The sequence below is a fragment of the Balaenoptera ricei genome, chromosome 2, assembly GCF_028023285.1.
Source record: "Balaenoptera ricei isolate mBalRic1 chromosome 2, mBalRic1.hap2, whole genome shotgun sequence".
In the NCBI taxonomy this organism is placed as follows: domain Eukaryota; kingdom Metazoa; phylum Chordata; class Mammalia; order Artiodactyla; family Balaenopteridae; genus Balaenoptera; species Balaenoptera ricei.
Window position 1 is genome coordinate 182,373,993 of NC_082640.1, and position 27,054 is coordinate 182,401,046.

At 53.3% G+C, this 27,054-nt stretch overlaps 1 protein-coding gene across 4 annotated transcripts in view; it reads right to left on the minus strand.

Moving 5' to 3' along the window:
• Window positions 1–499: 499 nt before the first annotated feature.
• BCL11B (BCL11 transcription factor B) overlaps window positions 500–27,054 on the minus strand; it is a 90,884-nt gene continuing 64,329 nt past the window's right edge. For all 4 annotated transcript variants that reach the window (XM_059915862.1, XM_059915860.1, XM_059915861.1 and 1 more), the window contains one exon: window positions 500–2,565. In XM_059915862.1, coding sequence (XP_059771845.1) covers window positions 500–2,565 — 2,066 coding nt within the window. The remainder of the gene's footprint in view (window positions 2,566–27,054) is intronic.

Below are 27,054 nucleotides of genomic sequence, written 5' to 3' on the forward strand. Positions count from 1 at the left end.
AAAAAAGCAGCGCCCTCCCCCCCCCCAAATTATAATTTAAAATATATGCTTCCCCTCTACATAGCTCGGGAGTCATCGCTCAGGCTACTACTGAGTTTTTAAAAAACCAAAAAAAAAAAAAAAACCAAAAAACACAAAAAAACTGAAGAAGGGATGGATACCCAACAAAATCTCTTAAAGGAATTTCAACAGAAAGAATAATAATAAAAAGTACCTGCACATGCCAAAAAAATTACAAAACCCAATAAATACAGAAATTATTGCACAGTTAAAAGGCTCCACAATTTTTACTGCCTTAATCAACCCTCGGGTTTCCATAGGACTTCGCAGACACAGGTTAGGTTGGAGGGCCGCCTCCCCTGGGGCCCCGGGGGCTCGCAGGGGGTGCCGAGCGGCGGCGGCGACACGGAGGCAAGTGTCAGGTCAGCATTCTCTCGCTTGGCGACGGGGCTACTGTACAGGTGCGCGGGGTGGGGGTGGGGGGGTGGCCCGCGCGCGCTTAGCTCCTCTCGGCCTGCTCGATTTTGACGTCGTTAGTCAGCAAGTGCTCGCCGTGCCACTTTTTCATGTGTTTCTCCAGGGTGCTGTAGACGCTGAAGGGCATCTGGCAGATGTCGCAGCGGTACACCTCCTTGCCGATCTGCCCGTGCGTCTTCATGTGGCGCGTGAGCTTGCTGCTCTGCGCGCATGCGTAGTTGCACAGCTCGCACTTGTAAGGCCGCTCGCCGGTGTGGCTCCGCCGGTGCACCGTCAGGTTGCTGCAGTTCTTGAACACCTTGCCGCAGTACTCGCACGTGTCGCTGCGCCGGCCCTCCTTGGAGCTCGGCCTCCCGGGGCCGGGGCCGCCCAGGTGCGGCGTGCTGCCCCCGCTGGCCGTGCCGCTGCGGCCCGACAGCCCGCCATCCAGCAGGTCCCCGGGCGGCGTGGAGAAGCGCAGGCTGCCGTTCTCGGACGAGTGCTCGGACGACGTGGCGAAGGGCGACTGGCGCGCGTCCGTGAAGCCCAGGAAGGGGTCCTTCATGAAGTGCCGCGACGCCGCGTAGCCCACGAGCCACTGCGAGTACACGTTCTCGGACGGGATGAGCGCGGCGGGCGGCAGCTCCAGGTCCTTCTCCACCTTGATGCGCTTGGCCGCGCTGTTGAGCCCGGGGCTGGGCAGCGGCGCCGGCTTGCGCGGGAAGAGGCCCGGGAAGGGCTCGGCGCCCGGCGCGAAGCCGCCGCCGCGCCCGTTGACCGCGCCGCCGGGGCCCGCGTCGCCGCAGCCGCCCGCGTCGTCGTCGTCGCCCGGGTCCCCGCCGCCCGCCGAGCGCTTCAGGAAGGCGCCGCGCTTCTGCTTGTCAGCCAGCAGCTCGCCGTAGGGCGGCAGCGCGCCCAGGCCCACGTTCTCCATGACCTTGCCCAGCACCAGCGCCTTCTCGTCGGCCAGCGCCTTGGCCGCGCCGCCCACGCCGCCGCCCGCGCCCGGCACCCCGGCCACCCCGCCGCCACCGCCGCCGCCGCCGTTCTCCCGGTTGCGGCTCAGCTCCGAGTCCATGCTGAAGCTCGACTCGGGCCGGCTCTCGTTCTCCAGCAGCAGCTCCTCCTCCTCCTCCTCCTCCTCCTCGTCCTCCTCCTCAGGCTCGTGGCCCAGCGACGGGTCGCTCTCGTGGTGGCGGAAGTCGCCGTCGGCCGCCTTGAGGCCCTCGCCGGCCAGCTCGCTGGTGCCGGGCTCCGGGGAGCTGGCGGCCGAGAGCCCGTCGTCGGAGCGGCCAGCCAGCGAGCCGGCCTTGTGCATGTGCGTCTTCATGTGGCGCTTGAGCTTGCTCGCCTGCGAGCACGCGTGGTCGCACAGCTGGCACTTGTAGGGCTTCTCGCCCGTGTGGCTGCGCCGGTGCACGATGAGATTGCTCTGGAACTTGAAGGTCTTGCCGCAGAACTCGCACGACTTGCTCTTGGCCGGCGGCTGGGGCGGCGGCGTGCCGCCGGGGGGCATGGGCGGCAGCGGCGGGGTGCTCAGGAACGGGGACTTGGGGCTGGGCTGGAAGGGGTTCAGGAGCCGGTGCATAGGGTTGCCGCGGCCCGGGGACACGGGCGGCGGCGTGGAGCTGTTGCCCGCCAGCTCGCGGAGCCGCCGCGAGAAGTCCATGGCGGGCGAGTCGATGGCCATGGGGTTCAGGCGCATGACTCGGTCGAAGGCACTGGGGTGCTGGGCGACGAGCCCCATCTCCTCGGCGCTGAGGCGGTGCGGGTCCAGGTGGTGGCGCGGCGGCGGGCTGAAGAGCGGCGGCGTGCCGGGCAGGCGGCCCTCGCCGAAGCCCGGGTGGTCCCGCAGGATGGGGCCCGTCATGCGCAGCAGGTTGAAGGGGTTGCTGTCGCCCAGGAAATTCATGAGCGGGGACTGGGCCACGGCCTCGGGCCCGAGCGGCGGCGGGATGGTGAGCCGCGGCGTGAGCGAGCTGCTGGCCGGCCCGGGCTCCAGGTAGATGCGGAAGCCGTGCGTGTTCTGCGCGTGCTGCAGCAGGAACCACGCGCTGTTGAAGGGCTGCTTGCATGTTGTGCAAATGTAGCTGGAAGGCTCATCTTTACCTGGGGAGACACACGGACGGAAAGGCAGAGAGAGCGTGAGAAGCGGAGGACAGGGGCTCGCGCACCACGGGGCCACTGACCTGGAGGCGAGCCGGGGCCGAGTGCGTCCCGGGATCCGCGGCTCTTGAGGGCGGCAGCAGCGGGACGGCTTCTGAGCAGGCCCGGGCCTGCGACCCCCTGGCAGATCCCCGGCAGAGGGGCTGAAGAAGCCTGCTCTGTGGGCTGGCGGCCCCGGCAAAGCCCGGACCAGGCGTGTGACCTCAGCAAGTTACTCCAATTCGGTAGACATCCCTCTGTGCCCCTAAAATACGGTGTCCTTAAGCCCATCGCCTCAGAAGCCAAAGGAGATGTGTTTGTGAGAATGCCTGATTCCAGTAACAGGAAGTATGGAAAGGCTGGACTGCATAAAAGATAGCAGGGCAGATTTCAGCCGTTCAGGGCTACTTTCACACTGGCCACGGTCTATACCAGAGATTGTCAAGCAAGGCACTACTGACATGTAGACCCTGATGATTCTCCGCCTGGGGGCCGGGGGCCGCCCTGTGCTTTGTAGGATGTTCAGCAGCAGCCCTGGCCTCTACCCACTAGAAGCCAGTAGCACTCCCTCCCCTCCCAATCGTGAGGATCAAAAATCTCTCCAGGCATTGCCATACCTCCCTGGGGGGCAAAACTGCCCCCTCCCCTCGCCCCCCCACCCCAGTCACTGACTAGGCAATCTTTGATCCAAGGAAGTTCTAAGAAGCACAAATCAAACCAAATCGCCTTGCAAACATTTTAAAAGAAACGGCTGATACCTCTGCATCGTTTGGGATTTTAACTACAGGAAATCCCGGGGTTTCATACACCAGGGTCCGTGCAGAAAGCGCTGTCAAATTTAAACACGGATGCGTAGGAACAGAAGGCATTCGGCATGTCATGAACATCACTACTGGGTGACAGCTGCCCCCCACCATTGCCCTCCTGGCCTCACACACACACACACACCCCTAACCACAGTGTGGAATCTGGCCTCCAGAGACCCCTGGGGAGGGGGAGGGGTGAGGTCCTTTGCCAGAAACACTGAGTGAAAGAATGTCACATCTGACAGGACGGTCAGGATTAATGGTGGTAAGTGTGGATTTGTTACAAACTGGCTCTGGTGACATCGGGAGCCAGTCTTAGGGGACGCTGGTGGCATGGAGCCAAAGCGTCCCTGTCTTCGTCCATCATTAGGGTCATCACAAAATGGAGCCCGGACCTTCCAACCAGAACCTCTTTTTTGGCCAACGTCCTCAACCTGCGGGTGAAACTGGCTGCTTCTCCAGCCTGAACCTCTTCTCCTAATGCTTCACGTGAACAGGACAGGTGTGGGCAGGTCCTGCCTTCCACCATCAGATTTGCTCACTGGCCGGGGAAGGAAAAGGGAACACATCACGGCTGAGATCTTGAAATACCCCTTTTTGTTTTTTCAAACTTTCTTGTACCTGGAAGATTTTAACGCTGATAAAGCACGGTAGCCGCAAACTCCCTGGTGGAGCCAAATGTGCATGTTAATTTTCATACCCCGTATCAGTAAGGGGAGGGGCGCGTACAGCGGGGCGGGCTGGAGCAGACAATCCCCATCTCAGCCACTCCCTGGAAGATTAAGGACTTCTGAAATCCCGTACAGAGACGAATTTTTTTGGTTTTCCAGCCACGAATCATGTTTCTTGGGGGCTTCACCCTTAGCAGTAAAATCCAAGTGGCTCTGGGACCAAACGTCCCGAGTTCCATACAGGTTAAACTTGACCTCTCCCAAGGTCCAAGGTCCAAGGGGCCTGGACCTCCCTGAGCCATGCAGTGTGTGCGGGCTGTCCAGGGGCAGGGGGGCAGGGTGGAGATTCTCCCAGACACAGAAGCAACTGGGCCAGATCACCCACCACTGGAAACCAAGACCTGCCCTCCAGGTCTGGTGGTCTCTGGGCATCACTGCACGCTCGTGTGCAATAGGACATGTGTCTGTGTGTTTGGTAGTGAGGAGACCAGGAGGGGTGGGGGGAGGCGGGGAGGACAAAAAGGAAAAAAGAATTCCGAAGGTCAGCTTCACCTCACTTTTAAACACAGCTCCAGGAGAACTTCTGAGGCAATTTTCTTTCTCCAGGGTGTCCGGGTAACTTCCTCCTCCCAGTATGTCTGTGTAACTCAGTTCCCCATGCTGGAGCCCCTGGGGAGAATTTCCCCACCTGGAAACGGGGCCTTTCCTTCCCAAGGCCCTGGGCGGCCGTGGTCCTCACTGCGGGAGCAGTAAGGCCACACGGACACCACGGTCTTCCCGTCCTCCGTGCCACCCCGCTATGGCAGAGAGCGCCAGCTTCTCGGAGGCACCATCTCCTGTCCTGGCTTATTAGTTAACGCGTGTGGGGGACAGAACTCTTCCCCTCAGACAGCCTCATGGGAAAGCTGGCCAGAAGCCACAATATTTAGAGTCCTCCTCAAATCCTTTTCTGGAGCAAGGCAGAATAAGTAATAAATAAGAAGATAAAGGAAAAGTCCCTTTCTGACACAGGAGCTAATAACACAAATGAAGCACCACCTCCCACAAGGTCATAGATCTTGCAATTAAGGAGCACGCTGTACCCTTCACCTCGGCTCCAGCCACTCTAATTGACCAAGTTACTGCACACAGCTGCTCTGGTTCCTCGGGTTTTTAAGACGGGCCGCCTGCCTTCCCCCAGTCTCTTTTTTCATCATCTTCATTTCCTTGGGTCTCTCCAGAGCACTTCCTGTTTCTTCTTCTGATGGCTACACATTTTCTAGAAAGTTCTCCTGCCCGTGAGGAATGTGGGTATCAGAAGACAATGCAAAACTCTCAGGCAGGCCAGGAATGAAATGGCCAATTAAAATATATATGTTTTTTAACTCAAACGGCAGCTGCTGAGAAGCATGTATCTGCATGTCCTAAAGAGTTCAGATGTTTCCACTTTTTGTTTAAAAAAAAAAAAACAAAGAGCAAAAAACACTGCTAAAACTCTAACTCGGAGCAACCGGGAGGAAGTTAACTGTCCGGAATTCACCATCAGGGGGAGAAAAGCTCTGTGTGTATCCCTTGAATAGGATTCCAGGGTCCCTCGTCAAGCCGGGATAAGCTCTTTTCCCGCACGCCTGAACCCATCTGGCTCCCACACTTCTCTCCACGCCATGGCAAGATTCACTGCAGGTGCCAGTCTTCCCAGGATCTGACAGCTTCCGATGTTTTTAAAATCTCTCAGCCCTCAAAGGCCCTCCCTAGACAACGCACTTTCCACTCTCCTTCATAACTTTCTTTTTTAAATAAAATGTTCATTTCCATGTTACCACTTCATGGTTATCTCTTACCTAGAAGTAGCCTTGAGCACTGGGGCTGCTCACTTTTGAGAACAATGTCAGGAAGCCTTTGAAGAGCCGCTCGGAACATTTTTCTGTTCAAAAACTCACTAAATATTTTAAAGCCCCAACACACACAGTCACCTATGGCTCATTTTTAAATGCAGCAGAAGACCCTCGGTGAGAGGGCTGCTTCGGACTCAGGGCTGTCCCCCCTCCTGGAGCTCAGGGCCACCTGCCCAGAGGTGAGCTGGAAGCTCTACCACATGCCGACTTTGCTGGTGGCCCAGACAGGATCCATGTCCCGACACGCTGCCCCTGTGGCTGCCGACATTCCAACTGAGAGGTCGACACCTAAGTTATTTTGAAGCGACTTACCCAGCGACGCCAAACCTGGCTTAGAGGCCTAGAAACGTCAGCTGCATTTGGATCACTACATCGGGCTTGGCGACTCAGAACCCAGGGCCCGTGTCTTGTTTGCTTGCTTCCTTCCTTTTTCCTTTCTCAGACATTTTTGGTATCCATTGGCAGAAACCCACACTGGGTCTTCTTTTGCTCTCCTGGCTTTCAAGGGAGGCCCTGTGTTTTTCTCAAATTCGAAACGCTCCCTGTGATCTCTGTTAAAGAGAACCCTGGACAGCAGCGTGACTTCATACCTCCACCTTGACATTCCCAGCAGAGTGATGTTGATCAAGTCACTTAACCTCTCTGACCCTCTGTTTCCTCATCAGTAGAGTGGGAATAACATATCTGCTTCCAAAGAGGGCTGGGGGAGCAAATGAGATCGTGCATGTGGACACACCCTATAAAATTCACACATCACTACGCACATGTTATGGTTGGGCTTTGCATGTTTTGTTTTTTATTATCCGTCTTGTACCTGGCAGTGGGTGTTTCAGGGATGCCTTTCAGTGTAACTCTGGCAGTAATAAAACCCTGGAGGACTTTTCTTTCTTATTTTTTAACATCTTTATTGGAGTATAATTGCTTTACAATGGTGTGTTAGTTTCTGCTGTATAACAAAGTGAATCAGCTATACATATGCATATATCCCCATATCTCCTCCCTGTCGCGTCTCCCTTCCACCCCCCCATCCCACCCCTCTAGGTGGACACAAAGCACCGAGCTGATCTCCCTGTGCTATGCAGCAGCTTCCCACTAGCTATCTGTTTTACATTTGGTAGTGTATATATGTCCATGCCACTCTCTCACTTCGTCCCAGCTTACCCTTCCCCCTCCCTGTGTCCTCAAGTCCATTCTCTACATCTGCATCTTTATTCCTCTCCTGCCCCTAGGTTCTTCAGAACCTTTTTTTTTTTTTTTTTTAGATTCCATATATATGTGTTAGCATACGGTATTTGTTTTTCTCTTTCTGACTTAACTTCACTCTGTGTGACAGACTCTAGGTCCATCCACCTCACTACAAATAACTCAGTTTCGTTTCTTTTTATGGCTGAGTAATATTCCATTGTATATATGTGCCACATCTTCTTTATCCATTCATCTGTCGAGGGACACTTAGGTTGCTTCCATGTCCTGGCTATTGTAAATAGAGCTGCAATGAACATTGTGGTACATGACTCTTTTTGAATTATGGTTTTCTCAGGGTATATGCCCAGGAGTGGGATTGCTGGGTCATATGGTAGTTCTGTTTTTAGTTTTTTAAGGAACCGCCATACTCTTCTCCATAGTGGCGGTATCAATTTACATTCCCACCAGCAGTGCAAGAGGGTTCCCTTTTCTCCACACCCTCTCCCCTGGAGGAATTTTAATGCAGCCTGCCTAATGCATTAGAGGTTCCAGGGAAGTAGAAACTTGCAAACGTTGAGGAAACATAATTTTTTATCATGACTCTTGGGAACAAACACACAACTGGGCTCCTGCAATGAAGTGCTACCGCCCCCACCCCCGCTAGTAGTAGTTTTTTTTTTCTTTTTTTAATGAGCATTTAAATAATTGTTCTTCCTTATTATGCTGGTTACTCTAATAATACCAATAAAGGTATCAGGGATGTTCAATAAAAAGCACACCTTTAACTGAGTTATTATTCAATAAAAAAGCCATAATTGAGAGCAATAATTTAAGAGGGCTCTCCTAAGGCCAAGTGATACCCAGTAGAAGGGTATTCCTGCCTGCAGGGGATTTAGTGGTTCACGGCTACTCAGAAGCCACAAGCAGACACCACCTCCCAGCTCAAGCAGGGCCTGGGGTGATCACCAGCCAGGGCCTTTCTCCTCCCAAAGCTGGAGGCAAAAATGAGAGTCCTGACACTTGGACACTGAAGAAAGAACTGGGTCTTGGCTTCACGTGGCCCTCTACAGTTTGCAAAGCACTTGACAGTTGGTTTGGCATTTTCACAGCCATTAGCGCATTTCAGCGTCACTCACACAACCGCTGAGGGAGGCCAGGCAAGGACCACCTCCCTGCTGGCACGTGATGGTGCTGCAGCTCAGAGAAGCAGAGTCCCCCAGCCAGCAAGGGGAGGGCCATGTCCCCGCTCAGGCTTCCCGAGCCCTGGCTCCATCCCAGCTGCCCCGCCCCCCACAGCACCACCTGAGATCATTCTCTTTACACTTGTCAGGGCCTGTTGCACAGTGAAAAGGTCCTCCTGTCACACTGTGTGTGTCTTCCCAGTGAAGGGCATCGATTACCCTTTCATGGAGCCCAGTCGGGTCCACCACGGGCCTCGTCCCTGGAGTGGAGATGGTTAAGAGAGCAGGTGAGCCTACAGGGCAACGTGCCACTCAGGACCTGGTGAAGGGGTCATGAGACACCGGCAGCCGGATTCTGGGGCAGGCTGTTAGATCCAGGGTCTCCCTGTGGCAGGCCCCTTCCCCTCTCTGGATTTTAGGGTACCCAGTGCCCAAGGAGAGGGCTGGATTCATTGGCCAACCACCCAATCCTCCTCCAGAATCTATGCCCACTAGCAATGCCATCTCCTCAGTGCCAAAACGTTAATCATTATTGTCACTATTATCTCTAGATGTGTAGACCCCTTATTAGTTTAAAGACTGTCTTCCCTTTCATGATCCCAGAAAGAAAATGTCAGTTGGTTTCCTTGGGGAACTCTGTAAGTTTTGTGTTCATATCATTTCTGAGCACAGTCACCTATGAAATCTATAAGCATCCCTGCTTGTTCTGAAAGCATCCTATCAAACAAAACCTCAGCCTCTGCAAGAGAGAAGGTGGAGCTAAGGCAATAATAACAGCAGTAACAAGAAACCATCATTAAACCCTTACACGAGCTGCCTGTAGCTAAGGAGAACTGTCCTCACAACTCCCAAGGTCAAGAACTGTCATCAGCACCATTTCACAGATGAGGAAACTGAAGACTGGAAGAGATAAGGTGATCAGCCCAGAGCCACACAGCCAGCTGTGCTCTAGATAAAAGCTTAGTCAAAAGAGGAAAGGGTGCAGACCTGGGCCCCTCCCAAGTCAAGGGACCCTAGGGTAGGAGACAGGGCAGTTGTGTGTGCCTCGGGATCTTACCTTTCGTTCCAGCCACATGCTAGTGAAATGTGGAGGTGTGTTGTTCTCGGCTAGAATTGCAAGAACTTGGTGAAATCAGGCCAATTATCTCATGGAAAAGTAATAGATGCCCTTTGTTGGGTGTTGCTTCTGGTGGTGACAGCAGTAGCACTACTACTACTATTAAATGGTCTCCCTGGTGATGAAGTGCTGAGGCAGCCTCAGTCTAACACAGCCATTGCCCCTCCGCCAATGCCCGTGGCAGACATTGCCAATCCATCCCCACACTCCCCCACCAGGCCTCGGAATCCTCTTTAACCCAGAGCTCCAGACAGCCATTACCACCACATAGAGTGTGCGTCTGCCTCTTTGCCATCCCTGGATGCCAGCTCACATAAGCCCACTAAGTGGGGGGAACCAAGATAGATAGGGCTGAGTGGACTAGGTAGCAGGATGTGTCCTGCTGAGAGCAATGCCTGCACTTGCCTTTCATTCATTCATTGAACAAGTAGGAGCTGGGCACCCTTTATCCACTAGGTATTCTGCTGGTATCGAGGGATGCAGCTCTCGAATTCCAGGGGGAGACGAGAGCACCTAATAACCCTCTCAATTATTTCATGAAAAGTCTGAATGCTGCTAGGGCCAAGTTCAAGGTGCTGGGAGAGAAAGGCATGCAAGGGCTTGGCTGACTTTGGGGTTTAGAACCTGCCTCACCCCATGTAGTCTCAGGATAACTCTCTGCCCGTGACCACTTACAGGAGCAATAAAAGGCTCAGAGACCACAAGTAAGTTGCCGGAGGCCACGTGACTGGCCTTGGGTTATTTATTTAAAATTCATCATATGGTCTGGATTCCAAGCTCCCTGAGGACCGCGGCTGAGCTGATCTTGCCCACTGCCGCAACTCCGGCCACCAGCAGGGTGACGAACGCACACGTGCTTCAGAATTGCCGGTGCCTGTGTTAGCTGTGTTCTGTCTGTTTGCTCCCCCGTGGTCAGCGTGGCTAAAGTCATCACAGGCAGAACAAGGGCGTCTGCCCAGGTCTGGGTGAACCTTCCCAGGCTGCACAGTCTGCCCTCCAGGCGAGGCCGCCTCTGGAGCAGGGCCCAGCTCAGCACTCAACAGGACCCCGCTTCCCGGGCTCGCTGGGCAGGACTCCGCCCAGCATGCCCACGCCTCTCCGCTGGCTGTGTTCCAACCACCAGAGGATGCTGGGATCCAGGTGACTCCAAAGAACCCAGACGCTCCGCCACCGCCCCCATCCACCTCTAAGCCGCCCTGGCAGAGTGGGCGAGCGGGCCAGCGGCCCTCCCAAATCACAGCCCTGACGGCCCCTGCTGCCCGGAGGAAGCACCAGGCTCTCAGCCGTCAGGATCCGGCCGGACTCACTGCCCACTCACGCGCTGGCCCCCCACCCTCCTGGTCCTCTCCTTGCCCGTGCATCACACACCTCCTTGCACCTGCCGTTTCAGCTGCCTGGAATACCTGCCTTTCCTCCTCTCCCTGCAAAACATCTTCTTAGACACAGCCCAAGCGTAGCCCCCTCTGATCCCCACAGCCTTGGGGGAATGCTGCTCGACACTGATCACCACGCTGTCATCACCTGCCTTTGACTCTGGTGGGCTTGACTCACGTACCACTGCGTGTGCCAGAGGTGGACCTGTGGGCGCTCACAGCCACTCTGGAAAGTGGGCTCTAATCCAGATCTTATATAAAAGAGAAACTCAGTCTCATCACAGTTAAGTGAGGGGCCCCGGGTCAGACAGCCTGTGGGTCGCAGAGCCCAGATTCACGGCTGGGTCTGAGCCCAGGGCCTGGGTCGTGTCTGACACACACCGGCTGCCCCTCCACTAGGCCTGCAAACTCTGCCGTAACCGGCCCTGAACCAGCCACAGCACACCATTCCACCTGCCCCCGAGCACACCAGCGAGCTGGCCGGTGCCGCAAGCTGGAGGCTCTTTGCAGGAAATGCCACGTGGAGCTTGGCTGAGAATCGAGAGGCCCCACAAGTAAGAAACCTCACCCCGCTGCGGTCCACTCAACCTGAGAGCGTCCCTGCGGCAGAGGTCAGCTTTGTGCTTCCGATGCCCGGAGTTACCTCGGGCTGGAGGACTGGGCCTTCAGGCTTCACCACAGCCTCAAACCGAGGCCCCAGCATCCCCTTAGACAGCCAGGGGCACAAGAACCCCAGCAGAGTAAAAGCAGCATCCTGGGAAGTTACTAAATCCAAGGAAATCTGATCTTGTCCCAAATGGTCTAGGGACATCCCTTTCCCATTCATTCATTCATTCATTCACTCATCCATCCGGTCACCATGTGCTAAGTGCTAGGACCACAACAGGACCTACTTACTTGGAGGGATCAGCCACAGGTGGGGGTCGGGGGGAGCAGGGGTGGGTTAAGCTGTGGACACAAAGGATTCTGAGGCAGAGCAGGATCTGCCGAGTGACCTCAGAGCATCCAGGGAAGAGGCAGGCAGGAAACACCGCGTGGAGGTGAGTTCAAGCCAGACACAGGGAGAGTGGCACTGGCCCAGATCCAGCAGGGAAGGCACTCGGGGTGGAGAGCCCTGCGTGAACACCCTCGGGGGGCACCAAAGAGAAAGCAGCTCTGTTGGCTGCAGAAGCAGGCAGGGCCTGGGAGATAGGAGAGGCGATGAGAAAGGCAAGGACCTGCGGAGAATTGTGCAAGAGTGTTTCCATCCGAGGCATCCCCTGCTCGTTCTGCAGGGTTCCCTGTGCAGGGCTGTCCTCACTCACCCACACTCACCCTCCAAACCCAGGGCTAAATCGTAAACGTGAAGAAGATGCCCCGCTCTCGGTGTTCTCATTCTCCTCCTAAAAAGCCAGGAAGCCCCTCAGGACAACACCCAAGGTCTGCACAACACTACATCTGCACCCAGAAACCGTACCACTGGAGCAAAAGCTGAGAGGCTCTTCTCCACATGTCTGTTCCTTTGTTCCTTCCTCCCTTCCTACCTTTACTCTACACATGCAGGCAGTGTGTGTCGTCTGCCAGGCCCGCACTGAGCTCAGGAGGGATGCCCACGCGGAGCCTGCAGTCCAGGGCAAGAGGCTCTTGACTCCACAAACATGCAGTAAGGGCTCAGGCCACTAGTTCACTAAGAAAGGGTGTGCCACACGGTGCAGGGCCCAGAGGAGGAGAGACTGACAACCTGGGAGGATCGGGGGGGACTTCTCGCAGGAGGAGACCCTGGAACTCAGCTCAGAAGGAAAAATGAGTCCATTGTGCAGAGAAAGGACAGAAAGTGTGTGCCCAGTGGAGGAAACTGCAGGCACAAAAGCATGGAGGTGGGATCTTAAGATTCGCGGAGGGGAGGACCTGGGTGTGGAACTGAAGAGGCGATGCAGGATCCATCTGAGGAGGCTCTGAAAACACGCAAAGAAACTGAGCTGCAGAGAGACCAAATTCCATTGCTGCAAATTCCATCACAATGAAAACTTTGATTTTTTTTTTTTTTAAATGAAGATTTTCAAGCCCACACTCAAGGTCTATTTGAATCATGAATTGTTCAGTACAACAAAATCTCAGTACAACGAAAGGATGGAGGTAAACCCCTCGGAGAGTTTGGTTGCAGACCAGACCTGCCCTTCCCAAACTAAGAAACCCTAGTGTATAAAGAAATGAAACTGGGGGGTGGAAAACACAAAGAGGGAACTTCAAGTCCAATCTATGAGGATCACTAGCCTAGGAAGCGAGATGGCTTCTAAATCACCCTCTCCAGCAGAAGTTCTATTATTCCAGCAAGGCTCTTATCTGAACACCCACGGCTGAGAAGCCCGCCTTCAGGAATGGGGTGGTCCAGACTCTTGGGGGAACAGGGAAGTATGAAAACTGAACTACGGTTGCAGGCCCCATACACCCCAGATTTCCCCCAAACAGTCTTGACTTCAACTGCTCGATTCTGTGGTCACACCAGGTGTGCAGTTCAGGCTCAGGAAACAGCCACCCAGCCCTGAAACAAAGCAACACCGCTAACTGTGGAGGGGGCATCTCGGGGCAGGGTGAGAACCGTGGTGTGTGCTAGTCAGATGGAAGAGCCGGAGGCAAGACACACAGAGTGATTTTATACGTGGCAACTCATTTACAGCATTCTTGGAAAACTACAGTGCACTCCTCAAGATCATCTTTATACAGTTCCCCCCCTTCATACCAGGCTCCCACATGCGATGGAGATAATGTCTTCCCCGAGATAGATGAATGCATCGTCGTCAGACTCCCTTGAAATCTGCTTTCTGTAGACTTCTCTGAAAAGGACCCACACTCTTCCAGTGGGTGTTGGTGGACTGAGAGATGAATGTACTCCCCCAACCCTCTCCCCCGCAGTATAGGGTTTTCTGAGAGGATTCTAGAATTCTGGGGACGGGAATTTAGCAGAGAACATGAAGAGGAGGCATAGAGCAAACCATCCTTATCACTTAATGGAAAAATAAAGAGTGAATTAAGAAATAGACAGGCAAAACCCATCACGCAGTGAGCTGCTTGGGTGCTTCAGCGCCAGTGTGTACACACGTGTGCACATGTGTACACACGCCAAGCACATCTCACACACACATTCTGGCTGACACAGGAAGTCTCCCTTCTCTGTAGTTCACGACTTCCTTCACGAGGCAGGCCTCCATCCTTCCTTTCCTTAAATCCACAGAAGTCTCCACATTCCACCCCAAGAAGTACTGCAGGGGCAGTAAACCTCGTTTTAATGGAGCGTACGTTTAGCTCGGAGGAGGTAACTGACGTTATGGAGAGCCTCGATGCCGAGTTACACAGGTTAGCTAACGCAGAGGGGACCCATAGCCACACACCACAAACAAGCAGTAATATATTACGTAGATTGTTCTGAGCGGCGTGCGTTAGAGCAAAAGTGTGCGGGTCCGCTGGGATTGATAAAACACAAGGAAACAGCAGATGCGCACCTGTAAATCTGTCTCATTTGTCTCTGAAGTGAAAGGTTATTCCCTTGTTCGGAATTTGTGATAAAAACATGCTAGCCCAAGGTTTGTGGAGAATATCTGAATAAGTTGTGTATAATGATAGGCGATGATAGGATAAAAACTGGACCTTATGAACGGGGGAGCGCTGTCTGTCTCACCAAGTGCTTCCCACCGCTGAGTCATGTCTCTTTAACGCATAAACACTTCCACGCCACATGCCGCCCCCCCCCCCCACCCCGCAAAAGAGCTGCAAGGACTGGTACCAGACCCCACCGCCACTAACCGGTAACCACCCAAGCTTGACTCTGCCTCGGGGGGTGGATTCTTTTCTTTTTTCTTTTCTTTTTTTAGTTTTGTTTTCTTAAATATGTCTAGTACCGCCCTCCAACCAAGAGCCGAGACTGAAGTCACGCCCCTGCAGGACCACCTCCTCCAGTACGCCATCTTTCCCGGCTGGTCACCGGGTTGCGGGGAGCCGAGGCCAGGCGTAGGGAGGGGCCTCTGCCCCCCGTGTGGGCGCCCTGCTCCCCAGCGCCCTCCCTGGAGGCGAGCAGGGGGCCTGGCAGGAAGCACCAGCTGTGCCGCGCGCCCGGGGTTGGCACCTTGGCATCCCGGCTGGAGCCGAGGTGCCCGCCTGGCCCCATCCAGGTTAACCAACCGCAATGTTACAGTAACTCCAGACAGCCTGTCACCGAGCACAAAAGTCACCAGCGAGTGAATGTTCTTTTCTGCACCACAATTAAGACGAATCAATACGACGGGCCACAAATGGTATTTTACTCTCAATAAGAACTCGAGCTGAGTTTATTCAGAATATTTTAGCGCTTCCCCGGGGGAGTTTGGGCCGACGCAGATGGCAAATAAAGTACTCAGCCTAAGGCTACAGCACATTATGGTAATTCTAATGTCAGATGTACTTTAATATACAGCTCTATTTAATCACCCCATTATTTCACATTTCCATATGAAAAACCTGCGGCACTTCTGCGGTGCTTTGCCTCTGCCACGGTGCCAGCTTCCTGCAGCCCGAGGGTGGTGGGGAGGTGGTCATCCTCGCCAGGCACGGCTCACAGTGCCGAAGTTCCCAGATGCCCCTCTGCACAACGGAGCTGCCCGGCATGATCAGAAAATCAGGGGGTTCGGAGATGCACCAAATGCCAGGGGAGGTTATGGGAAAGAGAAACCTAGCAGCCCCCACACTGGCTGCACACAGGTTCACACACACACACACACACACACACACACACGGGTGAGGGCTCACCACTCCACTCAGCCTCTCTCGAAACACCAATAACCCCAGCAATGTGGCTGGGTGGCCCAGTGGCTAGACCCAACCAAGGCACTGGGCTGGACCAGACGCGCCTCCTGCACGTGGTGGTCACAGCACTGCCCCACGCCCCCACCCCACAAGGGCAGAGGAAGGCGGTAGCAACGCCACGGGCGGGAGGAAATGTGCAGGGGCAAGTGGAGGCTGGCTGGCGACAGAGGTGGGGAGAGCGTGAGGTGGGGTGGGAGGGGCAGAGGAGCTGCAGCCCAAACCGACTGTACATCTGGAGCCAGGAGGCCCCCAGGATGTCCTGTCGGGTTTGCACTGGAGAATCTCAAGCTGAGGAGCTCAGGCCCCAGGGGAGGTGGAGTCCCGTGAATTCCAAATGGCTGGAGCACCTCAAGGCTGGCTCGGGCGGCCAGCTGGCGGGAAGAAGCCAGCGGAAGCATGGGTTTTGGCTGAGCCCAGGAAATCACTCTAACGCTGTCACGTGCATACTTGGCCACGTGGCGTTCCAGAGAAGCCCAGCACGAAACCCGCTGACCACCCAATTCTAGATTTCTCAAAGATGGGCTGCTGATGGGTGAAATGAAACCTGGCACCTGGCACCTGACCCTATTGGATGCCCCACTAACTAGTCAACATTTAAGGCCACAGAACAGGATTCCTGTACATGGGTACAGCATATGCCATCCAAATGAGGCTGCCGCTGCCCGTGAGTGGGCCAGGTCCCCCTCCTAACATGGGGGAAACAATCTCTAAGGGAAGCAAGGAGGCAGGCGGGTAGAGAGGGAGGCAGAGGAGGCGGGGAGAGAGGAAGGAAAGAGAGGCAATAAAACTGAGAAAGTCCTAGCGTACGTTGCCAGAAACACTAGCAAATTCCTCAGAATTGTTCACTTACCAATAAGACTATCAGTTACTTAATTCTAGCAGATTTGTCTCATAAGCTCAGTCTGGGAAATTTTTTTTAGAGGAAAACTGCTTGATTATTGGAAGGTACAGACTCTGGCTATTCCAAATCCTGCAGCTATCACTGCGACAATGAGCTCACCACCCAGCACCCACCACCCACCAGAGTCGCCCCTCAAACCAGCATCAGGACTTCTTCTTAAAATACACTTTGGGGGGAAAATTCAACAGTGGGAATTCATTCTCCATTTCCAAGGCCTTTGATTCCACCCTATTATTTTTGGTGATTCGTGAACCTAAAAATAGATACTAATATTCCCCAGTCCTTTTCCTGGCTGTGGCGAGTGCCAGTTCAGAAAAAAGAGCTCGAACAGTGGTTCTCAACTGAGGACTATTTCGCCCCTCTCGGGGATTTTGGCAATGTCTGGAGATATTTTTGATGGCCACGATTAGGAGGGTGGCGGTGTTACTGGCATCTAGTGGGTAGAGGCAGGGATGCTGGCGAACATCCTACAAAGGTCAGCAGTCTGGGGCTGCCAATCCTAAGCTAGACCCACCCCGGCTTCCCCAGCAGCACTGAAGCTGCACCTGGCAAAGCCGACTGCAAGGGGAAAGTGGGAATCGCGGGTAAGGCGGGGAGTGGGAAGGGGAGGAGAAAGAGGGGAGAAAGAGGGTGGAGAGAAACTCTGAGACCAGAGAAGAGAAGGAGGAGGGGCCCACATCATTGACTTTTGGCAGTAAGCGGACTTGTGGAATCCCAGTCAATTTCGTCATTATAGAAATCATATGAATTCCAGAACGGCCTGGAGCTGCAAATATCCGGGGCTCCTAGGGAGCTCTGTGCCTCGGAAAGGGGAATGCCAGCCTCAACAGGCAGAGGGAGCAGGGGGCATTCGATGTGCCAGCACCCCCTCCCCCCAGCCTGCCACCTAAAAACCGTCCGCCTGACGGACGCCTCCCTCCAGAACTGGGCTCGGCCACCAACGCCAGGACGTCAGGGGCTGCCCTAGATTCAGCTGCTCAGACGTGAGCCTTGCAACAGCGGCTGCAGGAGATGAAAACCCAAATACACTTCCTGAAGTCAAAGAGATAAAAATACAGTTTCTGCTGCGTACACCACTCTTTAACAAGGCAGCAATCCTGACGCGTTGGGGGAGGGGGAGGAGGGAGCAGAGAGGATGACCACGCAAGCTTAAGCCCATTAAAAAAAAAAAAAAAAAAAAAAAAAACACGATCCGGAGAGATTACATAAAAAGTACAATTAAGGACCGCTCAGAATCCCGAGGCCTTGGAGAACGTGCTGCCTCCGGAATATTTTTAGAACAATCACTGGAGTGATTCTTCTGAGTTGTAGAAACACTCCCAATCAGAAAGTCAATTTTTCCTCTATTTGCAGAAGTGAGCTGGCTCCAAGGGACGGAATGCGTGTGTTTTGCTTGGCGCCTGTTCACAACGCTGTCTTGGCAGCGTTTCCTTGGAGCGCGCACGGTGAACCTGGCGCTCACACAGTAGCACTTTCATCTGAAGCGCCCGGGCCACGCTTCCCTAATAACAGCCTGGGAACTGCAAAACCCCTGCAAGCCCAGCCCTTTACATGGGGAACAGAGACCGGCTTTCGGGGGGCCCCTCTCGCCACAAGAGGGATTGTAAACTGGGGCTGGTGCTTTCAATACAGCTGTTAAAAGGCGGAAAATAAAACAATGCCAGCGAGTTCTGGTGACCTTTCACCTCACCCCCACCACACACACACGCACACACACACTCACGCTCACACACACCCAGCCCTGATGGCTCCTCCTTCCCTCCCACTGCCCACACAGGTACCAGCTTATCTCTGGACCTTCTGAAGTCTGGATGGGAAAGGACACGGCCACTTCAGAACCTCATTGGGGTTGAGTCCCTTGGGCCCGACAGATCTGATTCTCCTGCTTGGTAGCTTTGGCTGAACGTGAATGCGTGAACTCAACTCTGAGCTACAGTTTCCTTCTCCACGAATGAGGTTAATACCTGTATTGAGGATCTAGGGCACGCATGTAAAGAATCTTACATCTGGCCAGCACCCAACAGAGGAAGCTATTCATGGGTAAGAATGTGAATGAGTGAATGAATGAGTGAGTGAGTCAGTGAATGAATGAGTGAATGATTAAATGAGAGAATGAATAAATGAGTGAGTGAATGAATGAGTGGGTGGGTGAGTGAGTGAATTGAGTGGGTAAGTGAATGAGTGAATAAATGAGTGAATGATTAATTGAGAGAATGAACAAATGAGTGGGTGAATAAATGAGTAGGTGAGTGAGTGAATTGAGTGGGTAAGCGAATGAGTGAATGAATAAATGAGTGAATGAATGAATGAGTGGGTGAATGAGTGAATGAATGAATGAGTGAGTGAATGAATGAATGAATGACAGCAGGATGGGGCTAGGAGGGAGGAGGAGGAGAGGGAGCACTCATGAGCCCGCCCTTCACCATCACTGATCAGTAGCCGTGGTCCCACCCTCCCCATCAGGGGAGCTGTCACTCAAAAAAAGGACTTCCAGGTACCATTTCCTCCCCTCCCTGGCGTCAAGAAATGTAGTTATTTCGGCCTCTTGGATCTGGCTCATCACCACTGTCTTGCTTCACACATTCCCCTTTCTTTCTCTCTGTGTTGTTTACAAAGGTTTCACTCTGTTTTCAACTAATCAGAAAGGCCCCGCTAATACACAATTAACATGTGATTATAAAAAAAAATTAAAATAGCTTCCAGAAGAAGGAAATGTAATTAAGTAGAGAATGCTTTTCAATAAGTGCTTGCTTTAACCCATTGTCAGAACACAGTCTACGTTCATCCACAATGCCTGGAACAGATGCCAAGGGCAGAATGTTAAAAACAAGTAAAAAAGGACATTATTTTCGGGGGGGAATAATAACCATCAACTTGGTACAACATGCTGGAGAACTCAGATTCCGGCTGCAGAGGGCTGACCTCCCCCCAGTCCTCTCACCACCCTTTTCTGTAAAAACGCTTCTCTTCTAAAAAATAAAATAAATGATTAAACCCACCTCTAACATAATAAGTGAAACAGAGTGAAGAAACAAGAGCCAAACACACATATTTACAAACTCCACCATTAACAGAAGTTCTAGTCCAGACCACGAAAAGAGTGTGATATCACCACTTTTTAATCAAGTCCGGGATCATTTTGTTTCAGATCATTCTGGCCAAATTTCAGAAGGGATCTCTCTTAAAAACCCCCAAATCGAAAATGGATTTTTAACCTCACGTTCAAGAAGCAATGTGACAAATCAAAGGATTTTTTCTCCCATCTTTTCCTGCAGCCACCCCGATGAAATCCAGCCATTCTATGGGCCCGATGTTGATGGTTTCTGCCAACCAATATGGTGCCACAGCAAACTGGAAATTCAAGGAGTTCCCATTTCCTTGGGAACCCTGTGAGAAACGTGTGTGTCCCCCGCACACGAACCATCTCCCAAAATGATGGAGAAGAAGCAACATCGGAAAGCTCAGGGCTGGTGGCAGGGCCACCACACCAGTCACCTGTCTTCCATCCTTTGAACCCGAGCACAGAGCAAATGCTCCCAGCCCCAGACTGTCCCCAGCCGCTGAGGGAGCAGTCAGTGAACGGCCCACACTTCCACCTGGCCGGCCAAGAAGCTGGAGCTTCTGGACAAACATCCCACCGTGGAGGCATCCCTCTGGGCCACTCAGGACGCCATCCAGCGCTGCCCCTGCACCTTGAACCATGCACGAGGCACCACGGTTCTATTCCCGACTCGGCGGTTGTTAGCTGGGTGACCCTGGGCAAGGTGCTCGACTCCTCTGGATCCATCTCCAGTGTGACATTCCTCATCTGTGAAATGGCCCCAAGAGGAAGCAAATGTCTGTATCTTACAGGAAGAAAAGTGAGATTCAAAGGGTTTAGGTGTCTGGCCCGAGGTCCTGTAGGAAGTGAGGGAGCAGAGACCACGGGCCTGGGCGCTATGGCCCAAGAGCCAGTCTTCTCAACCAGGGGGCCGACTGCCCTCGGGGACAGCAGCCCCCAGGAGCCGACAGACCCTGAGGGGCACTGGGCACCCACGGGCCCCAGGGCAGCAGGACCTCGTTTCATCCCACAAGTCACGTGCTTTCACTGCAGTGGATGAGGAGCCAGTGGCTGAGGATTTACTCATGTCTGTCTGAGGCCACCAAAGTGTGAAATTAAGGCAGGCAACAGCAAGGTCATCCAGCCCTCCCCACGTACCGGATGGGGAAACTGAGGCTGCCCAGTGGAAAAAAGACTTCCCAAGTCACACGTGTGTTCGGTGAGTCAAGCCCTGGTTCCTAACCTGGCCTTCTGAGTCCCCTCGACAAACCCACCCCAGGCACCAACAGGCTGCTCCGCTCTGACCCAGGGCTTCTTCTGAAGAAAAGAAAGAGAAGCCACCAATGTCTCCCCCGATATTCCCCACGCTTTCTTCATGGGGTTTCCCCCAGCACCCCCATTTCACAGATGAGACCAGAATGCAGAAGGCGAACAGCAGGCCCACGGCCTACACTTCACCACCCAGCATCCTGTCATCACCCCACCCCACAACCCCTGAGACCCAGGACCCTTCCCTGGGACCCCAAATACAACGGCCTGCATATCTCAGCATTTATTTGATAACTCCTACTAGGGTCACTGCCTCGGGTTCAGATGGAGGATCCAAGGCTCAGAGACATAAAGCAATCTGCCTGAGGTCACACAGCTCAAACCCATCCAGGGGCCGGCAGCCACGGCAGCGCTCAAACCAAATGTAAATACATTTCCCAGTAAAGCACCCCGACTCCGCTCCCAAGGGACAGCAGATCCCTCCGGAGTGGGAGCCTCTCTCCATCCATCCCGGAATCCCTTCATCACTTGGCACCGTCTTGACACATAGTAGGTGCTCTACCAACACCTGCTGAACTGAATCCTGCCTGCCGTCCAGAAAAGCCGTTAAAATTCTGCAGCCGGCGCCTGCCCCGCGCATCTGCACGGCGCAGCAAGAACTGACAATTCTTCCTAGATAAATATCTGGAAAGAAGTCGGGAAACAATTAAAACTAGAAGCTAATAAATGATGGAGAAGCCCATGAGCCAAGTCCTGGCCCTCTTCCCAGTCTTCATTCATGCATCAAAAAACCCCAGCGGTCCGAGGCTTCAAGAGGGCAGCTGGGCAGTGGGGCTGTCCGGCGTAATATAAATGGGAATTAGATATGATCGAGTGTACTCATTGCATTCCCAACAGCAGACACTATCTCCCAACTCCCCCTCTCGTGTCTCCCCAGCCAAGCCCCCTCCTCAGGGAACTGGTGACAGATAATCTTGTAACCAGGCAACCAGGCGGAGGAAAGGTTCCAGAGTTCCTCCACTGGAGCGCGGACGGCTGCGTTCTGCTGAGGGTGGCTCCTGGGATGCAGCGCCGTGACACCCTCTTCCGGACCTTAAAAAATTGGGGGAGGGGGCAGGTGCACGAGCTATCCCCCCCACCATGAAAACTTAAGTGCTCTGGCGTCCTCCCTCCCTCTCCCAAGCCAGGCCAGCGGCCAGCTTTTCAGGGAGACAGGTTTCCATGTCTCCCCCAATGACAACCATGGCTACGGACGGACCTGTAATGGAAGGTCCCAGGGCCACAGTCTTTCCAGAAAAGCTCTCGCTCTGCGGCGGCCATCCTCCTTGCCTATCTGCCACCTGTAGCTGTCTTAACAAATGCTCCCAAGATTCCAGGGAGCCTCAGAGGTTCAACCGGGTCAGCTGCACTTTCGGCAATTATGTGCCTACAAAGAGAGTGCCCTATATCCATGGCGGAGGGGAGGCGACGGAAAAAGGATGTTGGGGTTCTCAACCGACAAAATGGAAGCTCTGTGTGCGGGGAGCACGTGTACCATCCACTCTGACAAGTCAAAATGCTTTCAAGCTGTATTAGACACCTCGAGAGCTCTTTCACTGGGCGTTTGCCATAAGCCAGGTGTCCTCACATCCAAGGTGATACTGGGTCCACACCAGTTAGGTGGGTATCATGATTATCATGCTGATCATGGTAACATCGAGGCTCAGGGCTAGAGGCGGGAGCAGGAACATGTACCACGAGCTAGGAACTTGCTAGGAACTTGGCCGGGAGGATGTGTATACATAATCTCATGAACTTTCTTCTCAGCCTGGGAGGAGACCCAAGATGCACAGCCAGGGGTCAACCGTGTGGCTTACTGCCTCCCTCGCCTGTGCCCTTCCCAGGGTTCATGACAGAGCCTTTGCCAGCAGTCATCTCATCTTAGGGCACTGTGTAGGATTACGGTTGGTGGCATCGAGTAGATAAGTGAGAAGAGGACCACGGGCAGACGGGCACATCTGCAGAGGGCCCAGAGCCTGCCAGGTGCCGCCCTGGGTCTAAAGAACCCCCTGGCCCCTTCCTGCCAGCCGGCTGAAGTCGGAATGCAAAGCAGGGTCCAGACACTCTGAATTCAGGGCAGAGCTGTCATTTTCTTTCTTTCTCTCCAGTAACCATAGTGCACTTAATAAAGAAAAGGAGTGAAGTTGGAAAATTGAAAATTGGAAAGAGAATAATTTTTTTTCCGGAAGGCAAGCCTCCAGGAGGTTCCTGTGGGTATCAGAGGGTAAGGGGCACTCAGGGAGGAAATGAAGACCCTGTTTGGGGGGGTGGATATCATCCAAGTATCTAATAAGGTTCTTCTGACAACGCTAAGATACACACACAAAGCGCACACTCCCTCTTCCTAGCTGCATGAACAGACATGATTCTTTCTAACATCTCTATCAGAATGGAAATGACCACGGCCAGAGACTGGGCAGACGCTGGAGCGAAGAAGATGCAGAGACTGGGGTCCATCAACTCAACAGATGTCCTCACCATATGCCCCCACTTCTGGACCGTGCAGCCCCAGACCCAGAGGAGGAGGGCCTCTGACTCCCAATTTGGGGCCACAAGAAGGGAATGGAAATAATGCCAATACAAAGAAGAGGCCTCCCAAACGCACAGGGATCCAAGCCTTCCGTGATGGGAAGCTATCCATCAGTGCTGGGCTGACACAAGTGTTTTCAGCTCATATCCCCCCGTTACATCTAAGGGCTGAATGGTTTTCTGGGAGGTGGGAGGAGCTAATGAAACCACAAGCTTGGCAGAGCCCGAGGCAGGGTGTCCGGCTAGAAACTTCTCTTTCCAATCAGCCAAAGTCACCACAACTTTAAATCAATGTTACTGCGTCTTCTGATTTTTAAAGGAACACTTTCTTCTTGTAGAAAATTTTACAGATACAGACCAGGATACGGAAGGAAAATAGAAACCACCAAAGTAACTTCCATTAACATTTCTGTGCTCCCTTCCGGTCCCTTTTCAGTGGCCTTGTACAAACAGACATCTACTGATTGAGCTATTACTGTGTACAGTTTTGGTTTGTGCTTTTCTCTCTTGATATTACATTGGGAGCATTTTCCCACATGGGCAGAAACACCGTGAAATCCTTATTTTTAATTGCTATGTGACGTGTCCCATCATACGGCTGGGACACCGTTCATGTAGCCATTCTCCTCCTATTGGAATCGACTTGCTTCCAAAACTTTCCACTATGACAAGGACACTGCAGGTGCGTGCCCATGTTTTCAGGCATATACCTAGTTAATCTTCAGGATGGTGACCCAGAAGTAGAATTCCTGGATCCAAGGGCATGAGGGATCTCTCTACATGTTCCCAGCTATGCCTCCAGCCCTCTAAATACTGAACTGCTTTACAACTCACCCTAAAAGGACACAAGAATACCTACATATTCTCAAGTCAAGAAAGCTTTCCACCTGATCGATAATTGTGGAAAAACATCCCCCAGAGGGGCTGGCAGGCATGCACTCTCCTGGTCCCTGCCAGGCTGACAATACCTGTTGTACGGTACAGCTGTCTCCCCCGTGCACCCCAGAAGTACACCCAGCCCCGATGACCCACCAGCGTGCCTCTCTGGACGCCCTGGACGCCACCTCCCTCCATATGGAATGATGCTATTGTCCACAAACAATCATTTTTTAAAAAACAAACAGAAAGGGCGTGTAGGCCAATACTTTAGCGAGATAACTTGTCCGCTTCCTGAAAATGCGAGATAATGAATAAAAATGTTCATTACGGAATTATTCACTTTCCTCCCCGATTCACATCCTGGTAATTACCGTGACCAGCCTAATAAAAACTGCTACAAACCGAAGGTCAACTGGCAGTTAGAAGTGTTCATTTTCATTTCAATGTATTCATCTCTGGCTCCTAATGGCCTCATTTTCTCCCATGCTCCTTAATAAATACCACTGAATTACAGGTTAAATAGCTAAATTAAATTATTGCAATTACAGCGTGCAGAGCCCTGAATCTGGGTTTACCTTTCCCAGTTCAATTAGAGGCGAAGTTTCAACAGCCACGGAATTCTGACTGCTGTCAATATTCTCAATTGCTGAGAATCTGCGCAGACGCCCAGAAATTTGGTGAGAGGGCTTTTTTTCCCCCCGCTTGTTTCTGAGGGGCTGATTGGAGCGCTCTCGACTGAAACAAAATCACACCATCAAAAGTGGTTTTTGGAAAGAGACCACAAGGCATAATTGATTCTTTTCGACTGAAAAGGGAAAAGACTTAGCAGGGTTCTGGCTAAATGTTCCGTGCATGCGTGTGTGCGTTGTGTATGTGTGTGTATGTGTGTGTGCGTACACAAAAGAAAGCCCCATCTTCTGAAGGGGAAAAGTACATTTCAATAAATCCAAATCCCCCCCCGCCTTTATGCCACTGGCCCACAATGATTTTACAGGTCCACATTAAAGAGGCTCCTCATTATTTAAATATATTCGAACGCTTGTTGCTATTGTCTCACCACAGGATTAATTATCCAACATCCCTTATAAGACAGAGTGTCTTAATAATACGGAGAGCTTGGGAAGGAAAAAAAAAAAAAATCCCTCACCAGTTCTGTTTTCCCAAATCCCAAGATATGAGAGTCTATTTCTTGTGAAAGAGCTCCCCCTTACTTCTCCATCCCTCTGCTTCTAAAGGCACCAAATTCCACCACGGACAGGGACTCTTGTCTTGTTGTGGTTTGTTTTTTTTTGTTTTTTTTTAACAATCTTATTGACACACAGCACGGGTGAGCGATAAAACCCCTCTAGGCCCACCCATGAGTGTTTAGAAATCTGGGATGCTGCAGGGGTCCACATCAGGGAGAAGAGAGCCCACCCACTTCCCTGGCCCCCGAGCCCAGTCCTGGCCAGGCTTGAAGGGAGGGCCGATTCCACCCCGGTGGGCGGGGAGGTAGGGGCCCGGCTGAAATCCCATTTGGAGCTTTGCCATCCGTGTTCCGAAAGCCCACAGCTGAGCGCGTGCCAAACACTGAAAGGCTGGTCGCACCGCCAGAGCCCGTGTATGTGGGCGGCGGCTGAGACCCTGGGCACATCGGCTATCAGGGCCAGGGGTCTACTCCCCGCCCATGGCTCAGGAACCCACATCTGGAAGCCCTCCAACCACGACAGACCTCCTCTGGAGGCCTGGGCACTTTGCCCCCCGCAAAGGTGGAGGATTCTCTGCCCAGGGCCCAGGGAAGCCACCTTGCCCGTGACGCTGGGGTGGGGGGCATCTGTGTTCACACCGTGAGGCCCACCACTCCAGCCAGGACCATGGCCAGGGCAAACACCTGTTCCAGGCCTGGGCCACAGCCCACTAGGGCCACGTGCCCCCGGCACAGGGCAAGAGGCTGGCACGGCCACTTCCAGGTCAACCCAGAACGGAATCAGAAGCAGGAGTCCCGACAGGGAGCTCCCCGAGGGCAGGGCCTGCATGCGGGTCACGTGTTGGGCCCTCCCCCGGGCCTGGCACAGAGCAGCCGGCCCTCCGTCAATGTCTGCTGATCCAGACTGAATGGGCAACAGTCTCCCAGCTGTCCACGGGCCGGCCAGAGGGAGCCAGGGCTCCCTGTCCACAGCCAGGGGCCTCGGGGAGGCCCTCGGGCCGCTCTCCTCCTACACCACGCTTTGCTGACATGGGGACAGCCAGGCCCGGCGTGGTGAGGGGACGCCTGGGCGCTGAGGCAGGTCAGAGAGTGGACAGACGTGGCCCCAACTTTCCAGGCCCCCAGCATTCTCCTAAGGACCGGATTAACACCACAGAGCATCCAATTTCCCAGGAGAAGTGGCCAGTGGCCCATGCAAATATTTCTACAGAGGAAAACGCAACTCTAGCCAGGGATTTCTACCCCTGGAAGCCAAACCAAGACTCATTTTAAAGAATGCCTGAAAAACAAATTGACCATCCACTGCTTAAAATGGATCAGTAGTTGAAAAGCTGTCACACACAATTAACACATCAAATACTGGGGGGGTTTTTGGGGGGGGGGGGAGGGAGGAGGACACAAATGGTGACACCAGCCCTCCCAAGTACTAGGCATGCGCACATCTGGATCCCTATTTGAGCCTTGCAACAATCTGATGAGACATCACCATCATCATCATCATTATTCCGCTGGGGTGCTTCCTCCAGTTTACAGATGACAACCTAAGATTCAGAGAGGTGAAGTGACTTATCCAAGGTCACACAGCTGG